The sequence below is a fragment of the Micromys minutus genome (genome assembly GCF_963924665.1).
Source record: "Micromys minutus genome assembly, chromosome: 10".
In the NCBI taxonomy this organism is placed as follows: Eukaryota; Metazoa; Chordata; class Mammalia; order Rodentia; family Muridae; genus Micromys; species Micromys minutus.
The window spans coordinates 18034566-18057829 of NC_137979.1; the positions used below are offsets into that span (position 1 = coordinate 18034566).

Below are 23264 nucleotides of genomic sequence, written 5' to 3' on the forward strand. Positions count from 1 at the left end.
CTAGATAGGTACAGACAAAAGGTTTCTGAAATCCATCAAGGATACTTGTTCAGAAACACTGTTATTCCTTGACATGTTTGCATCAGGTCCCACCCACTTCTCTCCTCCTAAAATGTGTCATATGCAACACACACACACACACACACACACACACACACACACACACACGAGAGAGAGAGAGAGAGAGAGAGAGAGAGAGAGAGAGAGAAGAGAGAGAGGGAGAGAGGAAGAGGGAGAAATGCATCTACAAACACCTTTTTCTCACACATGCATGGCAGAGGCTCCTTCCAGGTCGCCAAGGACCACAGATAAAAGCTAAGTCTACCCTGCAATACTCTCACCCGCAGCTTTTCCCACTGCGTGACACTGGCCGTAACAGTAAATACGTGTCCAGCTCCTGGGAAAAAAAAATGGCAGTCTCTTTAATTTTCAAATATCTTTACACTAACTGCATGGAGTCTGATTTGTTTGTCCTGCTAGCAAAACAAGGCAGCTTATTGATAAATCTTTAACATCCGCTTTCTCTGTGTGCCAGCACAGTTCTCTCCCCTGATCCCTGGAGCCTTCCAAGGAACCCTCACTCCTGCCCAGAAAGCACCAGTTTGCTTTGTTCTTTCCCTGCTAGATGAGCAGCGGTATCAGAGTGCTCCGAGCGAGGCAGGTGGCTAGCACCTCATAGTCCCTATCTCCCTTGCACACTGCAAGGTTTCTACGAGCCTCACCACGACCTCACAAATCTCAGACTTGGATCTGGAGAGACGAAGGCAGAGGGGTGTATGGTTTACTTCACAAAGGGTCTGTGAGTCTCTGCTGTGCAGTGGATTTGAGGGGTCCCCAGAAGCAATGCCATGACGCGTCCTTTTCACTTTGTGCTAGAAACGACAGCATTCACGTTTTATTCTTTTTTAATTTTATGTGTCTGAGTGTTTTGGATGTATACATGTCTGTGTACTGGTGTCAATGGAGCCAGACATAAGCATTGGCCTGGGAGTCATCTAGCATATAATCATGTCCTTTACGGTGAAACCCCATGGCTAAGAACTAGCAGAGGCGGAGACTGGGTGCTTCATAGGAGCTGTGCTCTTTTCAGGATCCACTGAAGCCTACCAACCAGCAGCTCATTCCTACCCTCTAACCCAGCCAGCCCTGTTCCCTCTGACCTTTAGCTCCTGAAAGCATCCTTGGCAGTCTCTGCTTCCTAAGAACCAGACCTATGACAGCTATGCAGTTCCTACGCCTGGAAGAAGCCTTGACTCCCTCTTCCATGTCTTCTTTATTTGGCTATAAGACAGTGGTTTTCAATCTTCCCAATGCTGTGTCTCTTTAATATAGTTCCTCATGTTTTGGTGACCTTCTCGCACACCCCAAACGATAAAATATATTTTCACTTTTTCTACTTCCCAATTGTGATTTTGTTGTTGTTAAGAATCATAATATAAATATCTGATATGCAGGATATCTGGTGTGTAGGATATCTGGTATGCAGTTTCTGTAAAAGGGTCATATGATCGCACCTCCCACCAAAGGGTCGAGACTGATAGGTTGAGAACTACTGTTTTACTGCGCATGCCTGTGAGGCCTGGGTGCCTAGCCCTGCTCTTGGTTTAATTCTCCATGGCTAGAGAACATTGAAAGAAACTGTGGGCTGGAAACTGGAGGTGCAGAAGCTCTCTCAGTTATTTTTTGGCTGTCTTTGGGACAGGAGGGCAGTCACCTCCCTTCCTTCTCACTGGTTTCTCCATATGTAGCACGGGACGCTTACCCAGAGCAGAGCAGAGATCAGTTCCTCTCCGATCTCAACTGCTCATGTTGAGACTTCGTATCTGACTAGTGACCCAGGAGTAAGATAGTGTCTGAACCCTGCAGTTGCCTCTGTCTCACATCTTGAAAGACCTTTAATCTCGCTACCCGGACCCAGGGTCTCCGTGGACATCCCTGCCTCTAAGAAAATCTGTAACACCAATAGCCAGCTTCCAAATCCTCCTTTGCCTTTGTGTCAAAGGCACTTGCCAGTGCCGAGTGCTTTGAACAAGATCGAGTCTTCTACAAAGAGGGATCAGAGGAAGATTGCCTGGCCCCAGGCAGGAAGCATCCTAAATCCAACGTTTCTTCTCATGCATTGCTAGCAGGCAAGAGTCTTCTAAGACTCTCAGCTTCTAGGTGCAGTCGTGAAGCAGGCTCATGTTTCCCTCACCTGGGTCCCGTCAGTCACCAAGGCAAAGACACAGAGTCCCAGCCCAGATTCAGACTTGACTGGTGAGGCCACGAAGCAGAATTTCTACCACAATCGTCACAGCTCATGTGGGAAGCAGTCATTATTTTTCAACTGTCTCAAGGGCAAAGAGAATTCTTTTCCCAAGAAGTAATGTTGAGGGTCTTTGTAGAGTATGAAGCCCCCGATTAGTTTTTCTCTGGAAATCACCTATGGAGGCAAGCTTAAGTTAGCCCCAAAGGAGCCGTATCAGCCCACAGGCTTGATTGGGATAATAGAACCTACATAGGGGCTGAACATAGAGCAACTGATACATAGTTCACATATGTGTGTGTGTGTGTGTGTGTGTGTGTGTGTGTGTGTGTGTGTGAGGTGTATGTGCACACATGTGTGTCTTAGATGCTGCTCAAGAATCACATACTCACCAGTGTGGTATGTTTTTGAAGTTACTGAAGGGACCCCTGATACGCTGCCTCAGCTCCTGTGCCCAGCGGATGCCTCCAGCCATAGTGGGCATGTTCTTGTGCACTGAAGAGAATCCTGGAGACATGAACAACTATCCTGAAGAGAGGGGTACAAACCCCAGCTCCCTCCACCCCAGGAGAACCTTCTCCGGTTAACTCCACATCTAGTTCCAGACTGAAGTCAAATGCCCTGCTAAAGAGACCTTTGGGAGAACACAACAGCTCAGAGAGCGTGGGTCCTCTGCCCAGTCATCCTGATTGAATTGGTCTAGCAGCTGGTCATAATTATTTTTAGGACATCTCAAGAGAGTTTTACTTGAACACTGAGGGTTGAGACAGCAGTCTTAAACAGATAATTTCATCTCTCTGGGACTCACTTTTCTCATTTTAAAAATGAGGGTAGCATCTCCCTCGCTTAATAACAGCCAAAGGTGTCTTTGAGCATTCTGTCAGGCTATGAACAGAGAAGCCATGTGGTTAATGAATTATGTCAGTATATTATGATCTTAGTCCATACATTGAATTTATTTCTGTATAAACAGTTATCACAATTTAGCAAAGGTGAGATTTCACCTACAATTAAAAACAGTTAGCTTCTCTTGTAAAATTAAAACTGTTCACTGCCTGCTGTCATTTCTAACTCTCAGTCAGAGCTGAGAGGGGACAGTCCCTTTAGCTCACCATGAGTTCCATTGCAGAGGTGTGACCGCTCCAGGTTTTATTAGCTGCATATTCTATCTTACACATTTGAAAGTGAAACATGGGTTTGTTCCAGGCATGCTTCTTGAGTCCCCACTATAGCACGACATGCATGTGGAGTCTGGGTGAGAGGTCAAAGAATTGACACCGGGAGGTGATTGGTTTCAGCGTGAAAGCCAGAGTCCACTGAAGATGAAACTAATGGCCACCCAAGGACTTTGGCCAACAGCTCCAAGGGTAGGTGGATGGAGCAGACGATGCTGAGTCACACATCAAAGGAACTGCCCCTTATCAGGTTCCTACTAGTGTCCCCACTAGAGGCATAATGGCAATGGCAGTGCAAGGGACAGGGAACTTCTTTTTCAGGCTCCTAAAATGTACACTGAGTTACGATGGCAATTAACTGGTGTGGCAACACCGATCCATTAACTTACCCATTATGTCAAAGACACAGTTGACCACTGGTGGTCTAGATTTTACTGGTCTAGGTCACCCTGGCAATCTCAGCCTTCCACACCAAGAAATGAACCCAACAATCACCCAAGATGAACTGAAATTTTCACCTAATGGACTATGCTTGTGGCTCTCAGAGTACGTCATAGAAAAGCCCCGCCCACCCCATCCTCCTTGTAACTACCCTACCATGCTCTGCCTCCTCCTGGATGTGCTGACTGTAGATGACCCTCACGGCATCCAGTTCTGTGCTGAACATTCGGATGAGGGCCAGGTATTGGTGTGACACATCCTGTGCTACCAGGGGTCTTTCGATGAGGGTTCCTGTGATGTCTAATAGCTGTAGAGAGGGAAGACGATAAGGATATGTGCAATTTCCAAGACAGCAAAAATTCTGCTTCCTGATCGATTACTTTTTCTTCTTCTTCCTATGCCTGGGTACGGGAGGGATATGCACGGTATGGTAGAACTGCAGCGGTACCACCAGCATGTAGATATCTGGAACCCTCCCCCTTTCCTTTCTTTGCTTTTTAGTTGTTTGGGGGAAGGGTAAGGGATATTGGTTTTGTGAGAGCAGTTCTCACTGTGTGGCTCAGGCTTGGCCTCGAACTTATGATCCTCCTGCCTCAGCATCCTCAGTGCTGGGATTGTTTCCCCTCTGTTCCACTGCACCTAGCCTTTTTTTTTTTTTTTTTTGTTAGGATCCACAGGTTGAGAACCACTGAATTATATGCTCTCATCTCTACTCCATCCTTTAAGCATCCGATGCTCGTGTGGACAGCAGCCTACAGCCCAAACTTGGTCCATGGCCTTGCTTCATGGGACACTTTTCAAATGAGCTTTTTGAAACAAACAAACAAACAAAGGAACATGGATAGAAAGAAAGAGACAGACAAGGTAACTACGAAAAATATATGCTCACAATTTAAAATGTTTATTCTCTGAGTCTTTGTAGCAAAAAAAAAAAAAAAAAAAAAAAAAAAAAAGCTGCTGTGTCTTGCTATAAGTCAACGAAGATGAGAATAGAGATACAATGTTCAGTTCATATCCACAAATCCTAAATCAGCAGCAGAATAGACCAGTGTGTCTGAGACCCCAAACAAATGTCCTCATCATGTTTTAGCACTAATCTTCAATGCCTGCCGAAGGGGAGAGAGGGCAAGTCTTGGAACCTAGTTAGCTTGGTTCAGAATCTCAGGTCGTTCTGGAAAGTCCTGGGTTTGCAGGCCATGCCATGGGTAATGGCTGAGCACGGAGAAGATGCAATGGGGGCAGAGCACATCCTACGTCAGCTGTCTCCCAGAACAAGTAGCTGGAAGTGTTTCCGATTCCAGGTGCACTCTAAACCTATATAAAGGTGCTGGACATTTTCCAAGCAAGTCTGTAAGGGCAGCCTTTTGTCTATAAGCTGATACAGAATGGAAAGTAGTCTAGTGTGTGTGTGTGTGTGTGTGTGTGTGTGTGTGTGCACTCGCACATACAACTGTGTGCACAGGCCAGAGGACCAACTCAAGTACCATTCCCCCAAGTACCACCTACTATTATCATTTTAAACAAGATTTCTCACTGGCTTAGAACTCAGCAAGTAAACTAGGTTGGCCAGGTCCAGATATTCATTTGTCTCTGTGTTTTCAGCACTGTGAAAGCCAGCCCAATTTTTTTTTTTTTTAAATTTGATATCTGGGAATTTAACTCCGATCCTTGTGCTTGCAAAAGAAACACTACTCACTGAGCTATCTTCAGCCTGAGAACACAAGAGAGCAACTGTGTTCGGTGTATCCTCTGCTGTGTTATGGACTCAAGCCTCCTGATAAGAATATGCAGACAAGGTGGCTGATAAACCCTTGTGGCTGTCTTGCAGCAGTGACTTGAGGACTTTTTTTTTTTTTTTTTGCATGCAGCCTGGCCATGTCTTTCAAGCTACATATGGTGTTAGATAGTTGGTAGTGATAGCAGGGGGTAAGTGCTCTCTCTGGCTAGCTCCCCAAATGCTGACAAAGACTTGCTTTTATTAATTAATATCCCCTGGAACATTTGCCCTGGGTGAAGAAGGAGGAATGGTTTTAATTTTTCTATTTGTAAGATAACAAAAAGAGAGAAACAGATTGGGCTGGAGGGACTGGCTGGCTGTGGTTTCCCTAGCACTTTCCAGGAGCTGTTAAGAAGAGTCAGGATTAGATAAGAGGTGTACTTTTATGAAAACATGTTGAAAGTCTGGCTACAGAGATGTTTTGGGACCAGGGCCACGCTATAAAGGGTTCATTGCTCTTTTGTCTAGTACCCTTACTCTGTATGGTTTTCAAGAACAGAACACTTAAAAACCTGTAGATATGAGGTATGCTCCTTTTATAAATATAGATGTTTATTATGGAAGCATCCAAAGAGCATTAGGAAGACCCCAAACACCTTCCTGGTAGAACTTCTGAAGGTACATCTAAATACAAAGGTTCATTCTTCTTTTGTCTAGAACTATTGTTTCATATATTTTCAAGAACTGAAAATTTTCAAACCTGTAGATAAGAAATATTCTCCTTGAATAAATATAGATGTTCATTATGGAAGCATCCAAAGAGCATCAGAAAGGTCCCAAACACCCTCCTGGTAGAAGAACTTCCAAAGGTACCTCTAGACACAAAGCATAACACACAACAGTGTCTAAGCTAGAGCAATGGGGACGACCACAGAGCATCACATGAGCAACCTCGAAATGGCAGGTACAGAGAAATTCTGAGGGTTGAAGAGAGCCGTCTCTACACATGAGGAGAGTTATAGCTTCCCGTCGAATCTGGTGCTGAGTCTCAATTATTCAAGTCACTTAATGGTAGTTTGGATCATTCAATGGATACTCCTAAACCATTCGTGATGTTTGAAGAAGGATTACTGGAATCTTGGAAGGTGAGTAACTAAATAACAATGTTCTCTCTCTCTCTCTCTCTCTCTCTCTCTCTCTCTCTCTCTCTCTCTCTCTCTCTCTTACACACACACACACACACACACACACACACTGGATAGTAAATGGAGTATAGCATGTTTGGGTTATTTAATATTCTAGAATAGCATAGATTTGCCAGCTCAAGGTTTATACTTCTGACAATTGTCCTATAAATTATTTAGTCTGTATAGACATTTCCAATGACTAGAAATTTAACTTCTCAAGAAAGTTCAATCTTGTACAACATTGATAAAAAAATATTTCTTCCCTCCTGAACCAAAATACCCTTTCTCTCCCCTTGACTGTCTCCTAAACCAAGTCCTTGAGGCATCAGGCCTCTACACAGTTTACCAGAGACCTCTCACAACGTACTGAATCCTATCTTCCATCAGCATCCCAAAAATATAGCCACTCTTGCTCTCACCATCGTAAGCCATCTCTCCATTCTTCTTACTGCATAATATGGGGCAAACAGGACCAGGACAACAGTTATTCTAGCTACCAGTGCCTCAATTCTGTACAACCCTTCTTCATAAATGCTGTGCTCAAGGCTAAGTCAATCTTGCCTTAGTAGTTAAGCAGCTTTAATGCTTCTGGGGCATGGTTTTAAGATGGTCACCCTACTGGACCTTTTTTCTTTCAATGCTGACCCTCCTGATAGATTCATGGAATCCAAAAAGAGCATTGACATTTTCAAGGCATTTTAAAACTTTATGAAAACATAAATGATCTGCCTGAGAAGCCCAGTTATATATGCTCATTGCCCCCTCCCCTCAGGAGGGGATGTTTGCCGGAAGAAATTAGAAGGTTACACTTATCCTCTGATGAGAACGGAGGGGGACGCATGGGTGAGAGACTTCTGCTCCACTTGCACCAACCTTAAAGGCATGCTCCACGTCGGGTACAGCATCAAAGGCTTGAATTAAGATGGTCCCCAATCTTCGGTCAAGGTCTTCCACTCTCTTGTTAAACTCACAGACATCGTTTTCAAATTCCTGAGGAGACATCACGTGCATGTAAGAAAACCAGGTTTTTCTGCAACGCACTCTTAGCAGAGTCTTGGCTGCTACCTTTGTGCTGAACTCAGTCATACCAAAGATTTATTTTAATTCTCGAAACCTCGCCACATGCCCTAGTTAGCTCCTTTGTTGCTGGGATAAAACACTGAACAAAACCAACTTGAGAGAAGGTTGATTGACAAATCCACATCACAGTCCATCAGTAAAGGAAATTGGAGCAGGAACTTCAAGCAGAAACCTGGAAACAGGGACTGAGGCAGAAGCCATGAAGTAAAGCTGTGTGCTGGCTAGGTTTTTCACTTGCTTAGCCATATTATACAGACAGGGCCCACTTGATTAGGGCTGGAAGTGCCCATAGTGGGCTGGGCCTTCCTGAACCAAACAATCAAGAAAATGCCCCCAGAGATCTGTCCAGAGGCCAATGTAAAGGAGGCAATTGTCCAACCGAGAGTTTTCTTCTTCTTAGGAATGTCTAAGTGTATGTCAAGTTGACAAAACCTAACTATGACACCCTTGGAGTGTAATGCTTTGGCCCAAATGGTACAGTTGAATGAAACATAAAGTCGGCACCCACTCATCTTCCTTACTGTGGCCCCTCTCTTTTCCATTTCTGAGCCATTTTTTTGTTCTGCCCAGTGCTGGCTCATATTGCCCTAATTGAAGCAGCAACAGCCCCGGGGTCCCCATCTTCTCGTCTTCCTCCCTCAATTCAAAGTGCAGCTCTTCTTCAGAATCTCCAAATTAATCGAGTCTTTAGAAGGAAAGTAAACTAATTAAATGAATACACACTCTTCCTTCCAAATACACCTTAATTGGCTAAGGCGGCAATTAACCATTGTTCTTAAGGTTCTTCATTTAGCAAACAAAAACACTGGGTACACAGTTAAATCTGAGTTTCAGACAGACAATTATTTTTTTATAGAAATATAAATGTCTCTTAATTATTGTTCTTTATCTGGCAACCTTAAGTGCGCCTCACTTCCTAAGATGTAGCATTTTTCAGGAAAACGTTGATGGCTCAGCTCTCTAATTTGCACAATGCTATTTTGTTTTGCAGGAGTAAAATGTGTTCTTATTTTATACTGTGAAGATCTATTTATTTTTACTTGTGTGTCAGAGTCTATGGGGTTTGCATATGAGTGCAGGTGCCTGCAAAGGCCGGAGGAAGGCATCAGGTCTTGGAACTGAAGTTACAAATTGCTGTGAACTGCCCTGTGTGGGCACTAGGGATTGAGCTCAGGTTTGTGCAACAGCAAGTACTCATAAGTACTGAGCTGCCACTACCGCATCCGTGTTTGTCCCATGTTTGTATGTAAAAACAAAGAAAAGTAGGAAAATATAGTACATTTATACTTCTTAGCTATATTGGTATTATGGTATGCTTTGAAGCATGTATTCCGCATGTGTGTGCGTGTTTGTGTGTGTATGTAATATATAGGTATATATAATAAATAAATAAGTATATTATATAAAATAAATAGGATATATGAGATATATTATTTATACATATGCATATACATTCTCCTTTATAATCTTTTTTTTTCTTTATAATTCCAACTATTGAAATTTTGATTAAGTCATATCCCCCTGGATCTGGCCAACAAGAATGCCTAGAAGCTGAATGTGCTCATAACAAATTCCTGTTCTAATTTCTGCTTTTCCTCCTAGATTATAATTTCTTCTTCTGTAATTCTGTACTTCTTAGGGGAAGAATCCTACTTCCTTTCCCCATCTTATCAAAGTTCTTTCTTTTCCTCTGGTGCTTGACTTTGGGGGACCATGGATGAAACCTGGACTCTGTGCCCCAACTTCAGAAAGTTCTTTTCTGCCTTTGTTTATCTTGAGTGGTCTTCCTCTATCCAACCCTGAACCATGAGTAAACGTCTACCAATATGCCTGGCCTTTGCTTGGCAGTGTGTGCTTGAAGCTTAGGGTTTGTTTGCAGCCTTATTGAGTATAATTGGTAAAACTGTTTAAGCTATACTGTGATGTTTTGATACTTGTACAACTCTGTGAAATGGTCAATACAACAGAGGGAATAGACCTACTATGAGTGGTAGGCTTAGCATGAGTTTTTATTTAAAATCCATAATAATTCATCATATGTAACTAGCGGTTGTGTGTGTGTGTGTGTGTGTGTGTGTGTGTGTGCTCGCATGCATGTATATGTCCTTAGAACCCATCAGCAGAATTCAGGTGCACAATGTAGTGTTATAAACTATGATCACCACATCGTATATTACATCTGTAGAAACCACTCATCCTGCATCAAGGACACTTTGGGTGTCCTATTTCTTTCTCTCTCAGCCCAGGGCAAAGTCCATTCTAGTCAGCTCTGTATACCTGACAGCTTGACTATCTTAGATCCCAGGTTTACGTGAGGTCACACAGTATTTGTATGTTTGCAACTAGTCTACTTTGTTCAGCTTAAACCTTTGAAGCCTTAAAGTAGCCACTACTTTCCCTGTTTTTCCCTGCCAATAACCCTAGATAGCATTGGTTTGGAACAGTCAATGGTTGGGTCCTTTCTGATTTATTTACCTGCACATAGAATGATTAGGCTCTTTCTAATGACAACAGGAATGACAATTCCTCTTGACAACAAAAATAAATGACAAAACCATGAGGACCACAGAGCCAAATGGGATTCTAAAAGGAAAAAAATGCTTGGGCGCTGTACCTAGAGGCAGCTGAAGAAAAATCAAGGTTTGTGATTTAGCCCCTCCAAGTCCTACCTTGCCCTTGGGGTCCAAACAGTCATAGGAGCAGTCCAAGAAGACCTTGTACATCTCTTCAAATTCCTCATGCATTTGCTGGACTTTCTGACTCAGGGAGTTTCCTTTGAGGCCACTGAATTCAAGCTTTTCCAGCTTGTTGAAATCCAAAGCTGTCTTCAGAAGGTCCTATCAGAACAGTTCACAAAACAGCTGAAGGAATCATCACCCCACTTCCATCCCCCATCACCACACTTCCATCCCCCACCGGATGGAGGAGACAAGACTTACAGCTGTGACGGCTGCTTAGGAAAAGGTAGTGTCTGGTTAGGTTTTTAGCCTTATTATCAGAATGGGTTCATTAAAGTCCACAACAAACTGAAGCAACAATGCTGACAAACTGGATTCACAGAAGCCAGAATAAAGAAATAAATCGTGACATGTAGGATTCAACATCTTTGTAGTCTACTAGAAATTACAAAAGAGCATCGTAACTTGTATGTTTTGTGTGGACTTTTTATTCAAAGTGCCAATGTCAAGCCAGATGTGGGGATGCATACTTGTATGCATACAAGCCACTGAGGAGACGGAGGCAGGAGGATCAAGACCAAGCTGTTTGGAATAGTGAATTCAAGGTCTCAAGGTCAAGAGGATAGAGGTCAAAAAAGTAACCCTGAAACAGCCCAGGTGACCAGTTCTAGCCATCTTGCAACTCCCTTTATCCAATAAAACCTTATTCCAACACACAAATAAGTTTTCTTGGCACATGAAACCACATTGCAATGTCCCTGACAGAAGGCAGTTACTTCCCATCTCTTTCCTGGCTTTCTCCATCTGGTGCAGGGTAATGGTAAACACTGTGGTGGGAACTAGCTTGAGTTGGTGTAGGCATAGGACCGAAGTGGCTTTCAGGAAGTGTTGTGCATTGCTGCCATCACTGACACACCACATCCCAGCTGTGCTCAGAATTAAATGGCAGATGGATGACACGGGACTCAAAGCCTTGGGGTGAGGTACCTCCTAAGCCTATGGAAGCTGTGCTGTGTCTGATGTCTTCTGAGTGTGCAGAATAACAAAGATTGAATTCACCCCCTTGAATTTACCTGCCGACCATCACAAAACTTCCAAACCAAGATCCAAGATGTGTTCCCTAAAACACACACACACACACACACACACACACACACACACACACACACACACACACACACTCGAGCATGCGTGCACAGGTAGGAGCTCTGATCCTGATGATCCTGTCTCTCCCTTACTGCTGTCTCTGCCCTCCCTGGTTTTTTTTGTTTTTGTTTTTGTTTTTTTTTTTGTTTTGTTTTGTTTTTCTGCTGATCATGTGTCAGTATGGCTGAATGGGCAGACTTCTAAGAGGTTACCAGAGGCTGTGTGGGTAGCTTTCTCGAAGTCTGAGGAGTTGGTGGCACTTCCTCACTGAGGTGCCTCTGTCACCCCTTTTGGGCTTAGTATCAGTAGCAGCAGTGATCACTGGCCATAGGAAGTTCTGGAATAGAGACAGGACCTGATGTCTTACATGGTGCTATAACTTGCTTTTCCGTCCAACTTCTTGATGTCAGAAGGTATTCTCAGGTCTCCTCTCAAAGTGTTTACAGTGTTTACAGAATGACAGTTATAACCTCCCTCTCCCTCTCCTTCTACCTCCCTCTGCATCTCTCTCTCTCTCTCTCTCTCTCTCTCTCTCTCTCTCTCTCTCTCTCTCTCTCTGTGTGTGTGTATGTGTGTGTGTGTGTGTGTGTTTGTGTGTGTGTGTTTTAGGGAATAACTACTCTAAAATATATGTTAGAGAGAATACACATCTCTAGCAGAGCGAAGCCTCCAGTTCTATCTTCGATATTAGAAAATGGAGAAAGGGTAAGAAGAAGAAAGGAAGAAGAAAAGGAGGGAAAGAAAATACTAGAAGAAAACAGCAATACTTCTAGACATCATTATAGGTCATGACTTTTTGGATTCAAACCTCCAAGGCAAAGGACACAGAAGTGAGAGCAGATGAAGAGATTGCAGGGCTTCTGCACAGCAAAGGAAGCAATCTACAGAGCAAGGAGACAGCTGTGAACCCACAAAATATTTACAAGTGAGTCCTCTGATGGAAAATGAATACCAAGAGTGTATAAGAAACGTCGTAACTAAAAGCCAAATAATCTAATTATAAATTGGATAAAGGATGCAAATTAGACACTTCCCGTTAAAAGAAATTGTATGAAAAATGAAGCAAAGGTTAGACTGACCAGTGATATCTCAGTGTTGGCTATAAAGGCAACACATGATGCAGTAGAATTAAAAAGTAATATCTTCTGTGTTTTGAAAGAATCCACCCAGGTCAGAACACATTAGGAAGACAGTGATACTATGTGCAGCTTTTGATAAGTGAATGTTCATGTAGTGATTTTTTTTTTTTTTTTTTTTTTTTTTGCGTTTTCATTAAAGGAGTGGATATGGCATATACAACCCCAATCCACAAAGCCAGCCTAACATTTTTACCTGAAGGAGAGGAGAGACTTTAAGTCATGGAATAACATAGAAAGGCACTTGTCTGTTGACGATGTTTTATTCTTGGCTTGTGGTGATTGTGTGAGTGGGATAGTTTGTGTGATCAGTATTCTTTAAAAGTTTGTATTTATATTTTATTATTTTTTTTTTTAATCTAGGGACTTTCAAATCCATGAAAAATGTTTAACTTTACCAGCTGTTAAGGAAACATAACTTAAGATCACAATGAGATAGATAACCACAATTAGGATGTCTGGAATCCAAAAGACACAAGCTAGCAAATGATGGTGAAGAATTTAATAAACCAACAAGAGAGAACAGTATGGAGGGTCAACTAATCAACTAAAGATAGATCTACCATCTTATTCTCCATTCCCTTCCACATAAATATCTGATGGAAACCATTTGAGTGTATTAAAAGGACACCAGCATGCCCATATTTGTTGCTGCACTATTCACAACCAATAAAATATGGAATAACCTTCACAGCCATCAGCTGGTGAGTAGGTGAAATTCATTATAATTAATGATACTCTATTATATGTACCAAAGTCGATAGAACTTTAGGACATATATGAGGTGAAATAAGTCAGATGCAGAATGACAAATCAGTCATGTTCTGTCACATGTGGGTGTTAAAAAACATCCACATGCAAATCCAAACACATGCAATCTAATACTGCAGTGGTAACTCCAAGAGACAGAAAAGGTCGAGGAAAGGTTGGGGGTGGAGGCTTGGTGATGGGGGCACAAACACAATTAGATAGGGGAAAGGTCTAGTACTCCCACATAATGATGAAGATTGGCAGTTCATCATAACACCTGATAAAGAATAGAAAGGAGGAACTCAAAGACGCCACAGAGTAATGGGAATGTGAAAATGCTGTTCACCCTGACTTGATAACATGTATTGCGTAGTGAATTAAAATATCACAGTGTACCCCAACATTTCCAGTGCTCACATGTTTATGGCCAAGTTAACTACTCTGGTTTGACCATCACACTATACACACATGACACATTATCACAATTATATCTCATAAACGTTCACAATTCAAATAATGGCTGGGAATTCTAACACATGTGTAGTCCTACTACTAGAGAGGCTGTGATAAAACCATGATTTCTAGGCCAGCTTGGGATACTTATAGAGACTTTGACTTAAAGAAACAATGCTGTTCAACTTCTATGCTTACAAAAAAAAAAAAAAAAACAACAACAACAAAAAAAAAAAAAAAAAAAAAACAAATGGATCCTAGTGAAATGAAAATGACTCCAGTGGAAATTAATATTTCTTATTAGCTGCATCGTTTACAGAAGGAAAAGATTTGTGTCGTGGAATATTTGCTCTGTTCTCATTCCTCACAATTGTGTGGATGTCAATTTCAATTTGTTGGGAAATGCTCTCTAGCCATTTTTAAAAGGCAGATGCATCTTGATACATTTGGTTATAGAAGAAAATAAGGTGATAATTTCACTTTACTTTTTTATTTCCTCAAGAAGCCTTGAAGCATGCTCTTAGGTTGTTGGTGGGAGGCATTCTATTGATAGTCTAAGCAGGAGGTCATGGGGATCCCAGTGGTAGTTAATTACTGTATTTTCAGAGAAAGTCTAGTTAGTGACTTTCTCTAAAATTCTTCCTCGGTCTTAAAACACCAACCCCCCACACTATTGCTGATGCCAAGAAGCACTTGCTGACAGGAGCCATGCATAGCAGTTCCCTGAGAGGTCCTACCAGCACCTGATCAATACAGATTCAGATACTCACAGGCAACCATCAGACTGAACCTGTCGACCCCAATGGAAGAGCTAGAAGGAATGAAGGAGCTGAAGGGGATTGCAACCCCATAGAAAGAATAATATCAACCAACTGGACCTCCCAGAGCGTCCAGGGACTAAACCACCAACCAAAGAGTAGGAAGGAAGCATGACTCCATATATATATGTAGCAGAGGATGGCCTTATCTGACATCAGTGGGGGGAGGGCTCTAGGACCTGTGGAGGCTTGATACCCCAGCATACAGGGACACTAGAACGGTGAGGCAGGAATGGGGGAGTAGGTGGAAAAGCTCTCTTATAGAGGCAAAGGGGAGGGAGTAGAGGGATTATGGGATGGAGGGTTTGTGAAGGGGTAACCAGGAAGGGGAATATCCTTTGAAATGTAAATGAGCAAAATTATTTAAACAAAAAGCAGGCCACACTATCACTGCAGGAACTAGAGACATTACACCAGGTTAGTCTGTCAGTCAATGCTGTCCTCACTGCTACATAGAGAGGTCCCTAGACATAAAAGAGAACGCTGTTTCCCTAAAGCCAGATGTAACCTCCCTCTGGGGTATTTTGTTATTAGAAAATGATAGAGATTTATAAAGTTTTATGTTACTTAAACGTATAGTGGATGAAACATTTACTTGGGGCTCATGGGAAGGTTTGGGTTTTTTTTTTCAACTCCCATTGAAAGGGCTCCTCCTTTCCATGCCTCAACACACCCCTCTTCTTTTGTTGTTTGAGCTTTTTATCCTGAGATATTATTGTACTCAGTCATGATAATATTTAATATTATATTGTGTTATTTTCTGCCTGTCTTTCCCAGGAGTTTACAAATATTCCAAAGGTCTCAACGCTGAATCAATATTTGGTGAATGAAGTCATGCTCTTTTTGCATTGACTTAGCTACTGCACATCTAGCTGAAAGTGTCAAAGTGACAGAAAACCTAGCCAGCAGGACTACCGGATGGTTGGTGAGAATAAAGAAAGGTAGGCAGAGAAATGAAAGGCAGGACAGCTCAGTGTTGAAAGAGTCTTCAACAAGTGCAAAGTGGATACTTTGGGGGCCCTACTTTGAGGAAAGAGGCAAAGGAATGGATGAGCGTAGGAACAGACCATGTAGGTTGAAGTTTGTTAACTGCTGATATGTAATCATCTTAATCTATAAAAGGTGAGCAGTTCCTGGGAAGCCTACACGTAAAACACATAGGTTTCAGACAGTCCAAACAGACTGGGCTACTTAGGCAGGCAGTGAGCTCTTTGTCCCTGTGAAGATTCTGGTGAAATCCACAACGGACAGTGCTGTGGAAATGATCTCTGTAGCTACAGGCACAGACTTAGTACCCTAACCACAACCCATCATGGTTTCTTAATTTACACACGGGCTCTTTCACTGCCCATTTAGAAGTTCTCGGTGACAGATAAAAGGCAAACTTAAGCCTATAGGGTTAACTATTTTCTGAAATGTCAGTGGTTATTAATCCTAGTAGTAAAACCATGAGATGCACTGTGCTGTGTACGGGATGTGCACAGGAGCCTTGGAGCAAGGACGCACATCAGAGAAGAGCTGTGACCCTCATGTTCACACAACCCCAGCCCTGCTCTTCGCTGGATTTGTAGCTTGGAGCAAGACATTGAGATTCTAAGGTTCATTTGCCTAATCTGTGGGTGGGGACAGTGGCATTTAACATAGGATGGGATTGGAGACAGTGATATTTAACATATCATGTGGTTCTGTAGAAGGGGCCAATGTAGGATGTTAGTAAAGTGTCAGCATTATAATTAGTTGTGACCGTTCCAATGGCACCCTCATGTCATTAGACACCGGATAAGGAAAAGCTTATGAGACACTGCTACTCCTTTGTAGGCGAGTATCACAAAGCACCTGGGGTCCCAGAAGAGTTACCGGGCTGACTGGGACCCATTGTTATGAAAAATGATGCAACATTTAATGGTGGTGTCAGGTGGAGAGAGGAGGTTCAATTTGTGCTCTGGCCCATGAGATGGAGAATCAAAACCAGCTTCAGCAAGGGCTACTCTGTTCCCGAAGGAGAGGTCACGCCGCCAGTCTTAAAAGAAATGTCTTCGGAATTCATTAAGGGCGAGCACAAAGCAGATACTCACAGATGAAAATCTCTAAAGGTCACCGGGGAAAAAGACGGCTTTCTTTACCTTTCAACTGCCACCGGCCTTATGCAGCTAATGGTCTCACATGTGACCGTGTGTTCAAGCTGGGCTGCAAAGGAAGCCAGCCCAATTAGGCCAGAAATGAAAAGAGGCCCGGCAGAGTGGCTAGAGATGGCAGAGGGACCACAAGGAAATGCGGTGTGTGTCGGGGTCACTTTATTACCTCTCTCCCTCGCTAATCGCTCTGCGTAAAGCCCCCGGTAGGAAATCATTTTGTCTCCAAGTGAATCACAGCAATTTTATAATGCAAGGAATGAGGGCTCTCTCTAAGCGGCTCCCCACATCATTAGCAAGGCAGAAACATAAACAAGGATCTCCAGAGTCTACAACGTTGTGGCGAAAAACGGTGCCGGGCAAGCCTGCGTGGATGCTTGTGCCGGAGTGCGGTGCACGGCAATTCTTCCGTTCCTTGACTGTTCAAACTGCAAAGACTTTGTGTACTTTGGACGAACCCTTAGGTCAAGGGTTCTTAACTTGTGATTGCGACCCCTTTGGAAGTCAGATGAGCCTTTCACAGGGGTTGCCTAAGACCATCAGAAAACACAAATCTTCACAGTATGATTCGCGACCGTAGCAAAATTGCAGTTAGGAGGTGGCAATGAAAATAATGTAAAGGTTTGGGGTCACCATAGCATAAGGAACTGCATTAAAGTGTCACAGTGTTAGGAAGTCTAACCACTGCCTTATGTGAAGTCATAAAGTCAAATAAAGTCCTTCCTTGTAAAGGGGACTAGAACTTTATGGGAGTGAGCAACTTGGTTAAAAAGACCTAGAAACTATAGGGTTAAAAGCAGGGCGCACAAAATAGAAAACAACATGTAAGGGCAGAAATCACACCACAAAGGCAGTTTCAACCAAATGGAAAGGCAAGGAGGGAAGGAAGGATGAAGAGAGGGAGGAAAAGAAAGCGGAAGGGAGAGAGTGAGGGAAGGAGACATTATGGCACCCTGCAGACGTTTAGAGAGATTACATACTCCTGCCAACACATCCCAGCTCAGCGTTCCTCACTGGCTGACTGCGTGCAAACTGATTGATGAATCGGATTGATCTGTTCATTAAAGATGAGTATTGATGATTAGCTTTTCTGCAGCAACACATGTTTTAACATGAGCAAAGTTCCTGCATGTCTCACTTCTCTCTGTAGTCTTCAGTTTCCACGGCAAGGGTTAGGTCATCTGGAGTAGAGCATGAGTAGAAGTCAGAATCCTGCTGTCCTGAGGATGCTGCTCCACAGACTGCAAACCATTCACCAGCACACACACACACACACACACACACACACACACATACACACACTCACATACACACTCACATATATACACACATACTCACACACTCATACACACTCATACACTCACAGTCACATACACACTCACACACACATACACACACACTCTTACACTCACACACACACACAAACATACACACACTCACATACACACTCACATATATACACACATACTCACACACTCATACACACTCATACACTCACAGTCACATACACACTCTCACACACACATACACACACACTCTTACACTCACACACACACACAAACATACACACACTCACATACACACTCACATATATACACACATACTCACACACTCATACACACTCATACACTCACACTCACATACACACTCTCACACACACATACACACACTCATACACTCACACACACACACAAACATACACACACTCACATACACACTCACATATATACACACATACTCACATACTCATACACACTCATACACTCACACTCACATACACACTCTCACACACACATAAACACACACACACTCATACACTCACACACATACACAGACACTCACAGACACACACACAAACATACACACATTCACATATATACACACATACTCACACACTCATACACACACAGACAGACACAGACACACACACTCACATACTCACACACTCACACACACACTCATACACTCACATACACACTCACACACACACACTCATACACTCACACACACACACACACACACACACACACACACACATTCTTTCAACAAACACCCAGAGGGGAAGTATGAATCTGTGCAACAGAATTCTCTTGTGAAAAATAGGCAAAAGGGTACAGAACATCACAGCTGAAAGAACAGGAGACTTGGAGCAGTGTGGAGATTAGAAGCCAACTCCTTGCAAGCTGGCCCCCAGTAGGTCCCAATGTCACACTATCCGCTCTGCTTCTATTTATTAATTGCAGGTGCCAACACCGTGGTGGTCATATATTGCATTAGAATAGAAGATGAAGAAGGTTAAGTCCAGGCTAATTCTTGCTGGGGAGAAGCAGATTAATCCCATTTGAAACAGGCATTGATCACTACGATACCCAGAATGTTAACTAAAGGGCTACATGAAATATGCCAGAAGACAATCGATAGTCTCCCGTTCTGCAGCACTGAGCTGGGAAGAGAAGAGACGGGGGAGGAGGAAGACAGAAAAGGGCAAGGAGGGTGGATCTGAGCCAACATTAGAGACATAAAAACAACAACAACAACAACAACAAAAACCAAACCAAAACAACAACTGATGCACTGTGCCCGGGAGCAGAGGAATAAGTGCCCCTGCGTACAAGACAGACAACTTAGGAAGGACAGAAGCAAGGGGACAGAGAGCAGAGGGCATCAGGCTCTCTCCAGTCAAACCAGGGCAATCCCTTTGTGTGCATCTGAGACTTTGATTCAGAAAAAGAAGCCCAAGAAGGGAATATTATGAGATTATGATTGTTGAAGGGCTGTAGCTAGCTATGCTAATATTTACTGATACCCTATGCACATTAGATGCTCTTATGTTAGAAAGGTCATGCCATTAGCAGGTGTGTACAGGCCTGAAGCTCCCTCCCAAACAGTCACTGGAAGCTAGTTTTGAGGCTGGGGATTCTACAAACCTGACTACTGTAATGCTACAGAGGTAATTCTTCCTGCTCAGCCCAGAGGCTAAGTGCCCATCACCTTGGCTACACAGCAGCAAGGAGGTGATGTGGAGATGAGAGAATAATGGATGGAGGGGGAAGGAACAGGGGTTTAGCAGCAAGAACCGTGCTGGAAATAGCCTCGAGAAAATGAGGCATTTAGGATGATGTTACATATTCATTATTAATACTCCCCTGATTCTGATGAAGGGTTTAAGGTATGCCTTTCATGAAACCTAGCTTCTGGCTTTCTCTCATATATTTTCTACCTTCATGCCTTTCCCCCAGTGAGTTCTTTTTTCAGTTCAAAACTGACTTCCTTTTTAAAATTTTTTTATTTTTTTATTTTTTTATTTTTTTGCTATTTTTCAAAGTTCTCCTGGGTTAGGGTCCTCTTACTCTCTTTCGCTCCCAGTAATCTACACGTACTTTTATTATGACATTCAATTCACCCTGGCAAAGTTTACTGATTCTATGGCTTTCTGCTCCAAATATTCTGTGCTAAATTCTTTCTCTTCTCCCATACCACGACTATATGCTCGTGACAGTTCTTTAGGTAAAACTATACTCTATTGATCTTTGAGTGGCTGCACTTAGCTTGGAGCCTAGAATTTTTTAATATGCATTTTAAAAAATTTGACATGAACAGATTTAGTCTATTATTATTTTATCTTTGTGATCTAATGGTTTTCTTAGGTTCATTACATAACTTCTGCAACACATCTCTACTGACCCCAAATCTGTGCCACTACTAGCTAGGGACTTAAGTCCAATGCTCTCCTCTGTTCCCTCAGCTATTGGTCTAATATTGAACTCGGTGCTGATGTCCTCAAGTCATTCCTAGCTATATATTCCTTTCCAAAAATGTTCAATCAGGTTGCATGAACCATCTTTCTTGGATAAGTATAGCTTCCAGCCCTCAGCAAAGAAGCCTCTCTGCAAAAAAAAAAAAAAAAAAAAAAAAAAAAAAAAAAAAAATGGAGACCAACACCAAAAAACAATCATAACTAGACATAATCTAGAGATTAATGAGTTTTGGGGAGTTTGTCCCTAGTGGGTCCATCTACATCACTTCTCATACAAGGGGAAGATGTAGGAAGAAAGGCTGGAAAGATGGTAAGAGCGGGAAGTATGTTGTGAAATGCCTTTCTTAGAAATGATTGCATTAAAAACGTCTAGAACAGTGGGGGCATCAGTAGATATGTCAACAGGGAAGCACGAGAATTTTATTGGGTCCACAACTAGACTAAGAACTATAGGCAACCAATGACTTCCGGGAAAAGAAGAATTAGCCACTACCAAGAATCAGCCTCCTGATTAGGTGTCAAAGGCAAAACAGTTATTGTAGACACAAATGACCAAAAACATGGACTCCACAGATTGCATATATATTTCTGTACACATGTGTAACAACAATAATAAAAATATGCTAGTAACCTGACAGTTGGGGATACAAGGGAGACGTTCAAGGAAAAGTAGCTGAGCGTGAAGGGAAGAAGAAAAAAACAAGTGATTAAAAGTATTTTTTTAAAACTCAAAATGCAATAAGTAAGCCCAGAGCTGTAAGACACCAAACTTAAAATTTAAGAACAAAATGGCTCATGTTTTTCCCCTTAGTACTTAAACTAAAATTCATATTGATGTTTAAATATATAGGGGCAAAGATGAGTAGGAGCCGGATGTGATACTTTGCCGCAGAGATTCACCAGAGTGAGGGAGTTTGAGCCCCTGGGCCGTCTAAGGGTGAAAGGGAAGTTCCCAGCAGCCGCTCTGTGAGCCTCAGCAGTTGTGTGTAGACCTGTTCTCTTTCAGATTTGCACACTGGACTTTCCAGCCCGACTGCATTTGAAAACAATCAGAGTTCACAGACTGACTTCTGGAACTCTCTTCCTAAGCGTCTATGATAAAATCCTCTGATTTCTGACACAACCATCCCTGCTTAATGGCCAATCCTAATGACAACTACTTACTGGAACTTTATATGATTCCTTCCCATGGGTTCTCATGTTTGATCCCCAGGTGTTGGAGCAGTGCTGAGAGGCTGCAGAGTGTTTAGGAGATAGAGAGCCCAGCGGATAGAAGTAGATCAGGGCTTTGAAGTATGAGCTGCAAGGTTTAGCCCCTGGTTCGAGCCTTGCTCTCGGCTGATTGCTTCATCATGACATGAGCCACCGCTGCCACCTGTTTCTGTTGCCACAGATGAAGATTGCTTTCTCCCTGACTTTTGCCTCCAAGACGGACTAATGCCCTCTGTAACTGTGAGCCAAAATAAATCTTCCTGGCCTGAGGAAGCGTTTGAGGTTTTGTGCTTACTCCCGTGTTGGAGCCTGGGGTAAATGAACATACTCACTTCCACCATGTGTAGTCGGTCCAGAAAGCCATCCAGTCGCACGAAGACCAGAGACGCTTGGAAATCCCATGCCCTGACTTCAGAGTCCTCCTTGAAGTAAGCGTGGAGATGTTCCCTTCTGTCCTGGAATGCCTGTTTGAAGAAGCTTAAGGTATCCGAGACTATTTGCAGGTTCCTCTGACTCTCCTCCACCTCACTTCTCAGAAGGTCTTCCGGGCTGAGGTAATTAGAGGCCTGGGAGGTAAATAAATTAATATCTATAAGTAGAGTGGCTACTCCCAGATAGACCACAACTGTCAACACTGTTTTAGAACCAACCTATGTAATATTTTTCATAAGTACAACAGGGAAAACTTCTGCCCAAGCCTCCATTTCTACAGGTGACCTTGGGCCAATATTTAAATATCTACATGTTCCTTCAGTTGAAGTGCGTTTTTGAACCGCACTATCGTTCAACAAGTGACTGGGCAGACACCAGGAGGGATCATGCGACTTGGCTGGGTCAGTGGACCCGGGCAGAGATTGATCCTAACATGCTCTTCTGTGACTTAATGGCTTTGGCAGAAAAAATACTTTGAATGCTAGAATGAGTTGTCTATTTCTCTGTCTTTAAGAGACTTGAACCTGGGATCTGGGAAGCTAGACTATGGGTGGTCCCTGTCTTCAACCCAGGGAGCAGTAGAGAGTACTAAGTTTGAATGGTATCATCTGGAACCACAATGTAAGGCAGCCTTCCCTGGGATTTTCAGAGCATGAGAGCTAATAGTGTTCTTTACTGATGTTCCATTTTATCCCCGTAGACTATTAACTAAAAGCCCACATCAGCAGTGATGGTGACAGGCAGAGGTGTGAGACAAACCCTCCAGATATGAGCGCTGCTTTGGGTGAGCCAAGTCCTGAACCTTGGTCAACATCTTTACATAAGTAATAAATTCTAAGAACCCCCTCTTTACCCTCTCATCTGATGACTGACTAGGATTATAAATGGAACACCATTTTGTAGGC

The 23264-nt window shown here is 42.8% G+C and overlaps 1 protein-coding gene across 2 annotated transcripts in view; it reads right to left on the reverse strand.

Annotated features, from left to right (window-relative positions):
- DNAH9 (dynein axonemal heavy chain 9) overlaps positions 1-23264 on the reverse strand; it is a gene marked incomplete at both ends in the record, with an annotated part of 315299 nt that overhangs the window by 267096 nt on the left and 24939 nt on the right. For both annotated transcript variants that reach the window (XM_080922531.1, XM_080922532.1), the window contains 5 exons: positions 2638-2752; positions 4018-4168; positions 7639-7755; positions 10515-10682; positions 22260-22493. In XM_080922531.1, coding sequence (XP_080778657.1) covers positions 2638-2752; positions 4018-4168; positions 7639-7755; positions 10515-10682; positions 22260-22493 — 785 coding nt within the window. The remainder of the gene's footprint in view (positions 1-2637; positions 2753-4017; positions 4169-7638; positions 7756-10514; positions 10683-22259; positions 22494-23264) is intronic.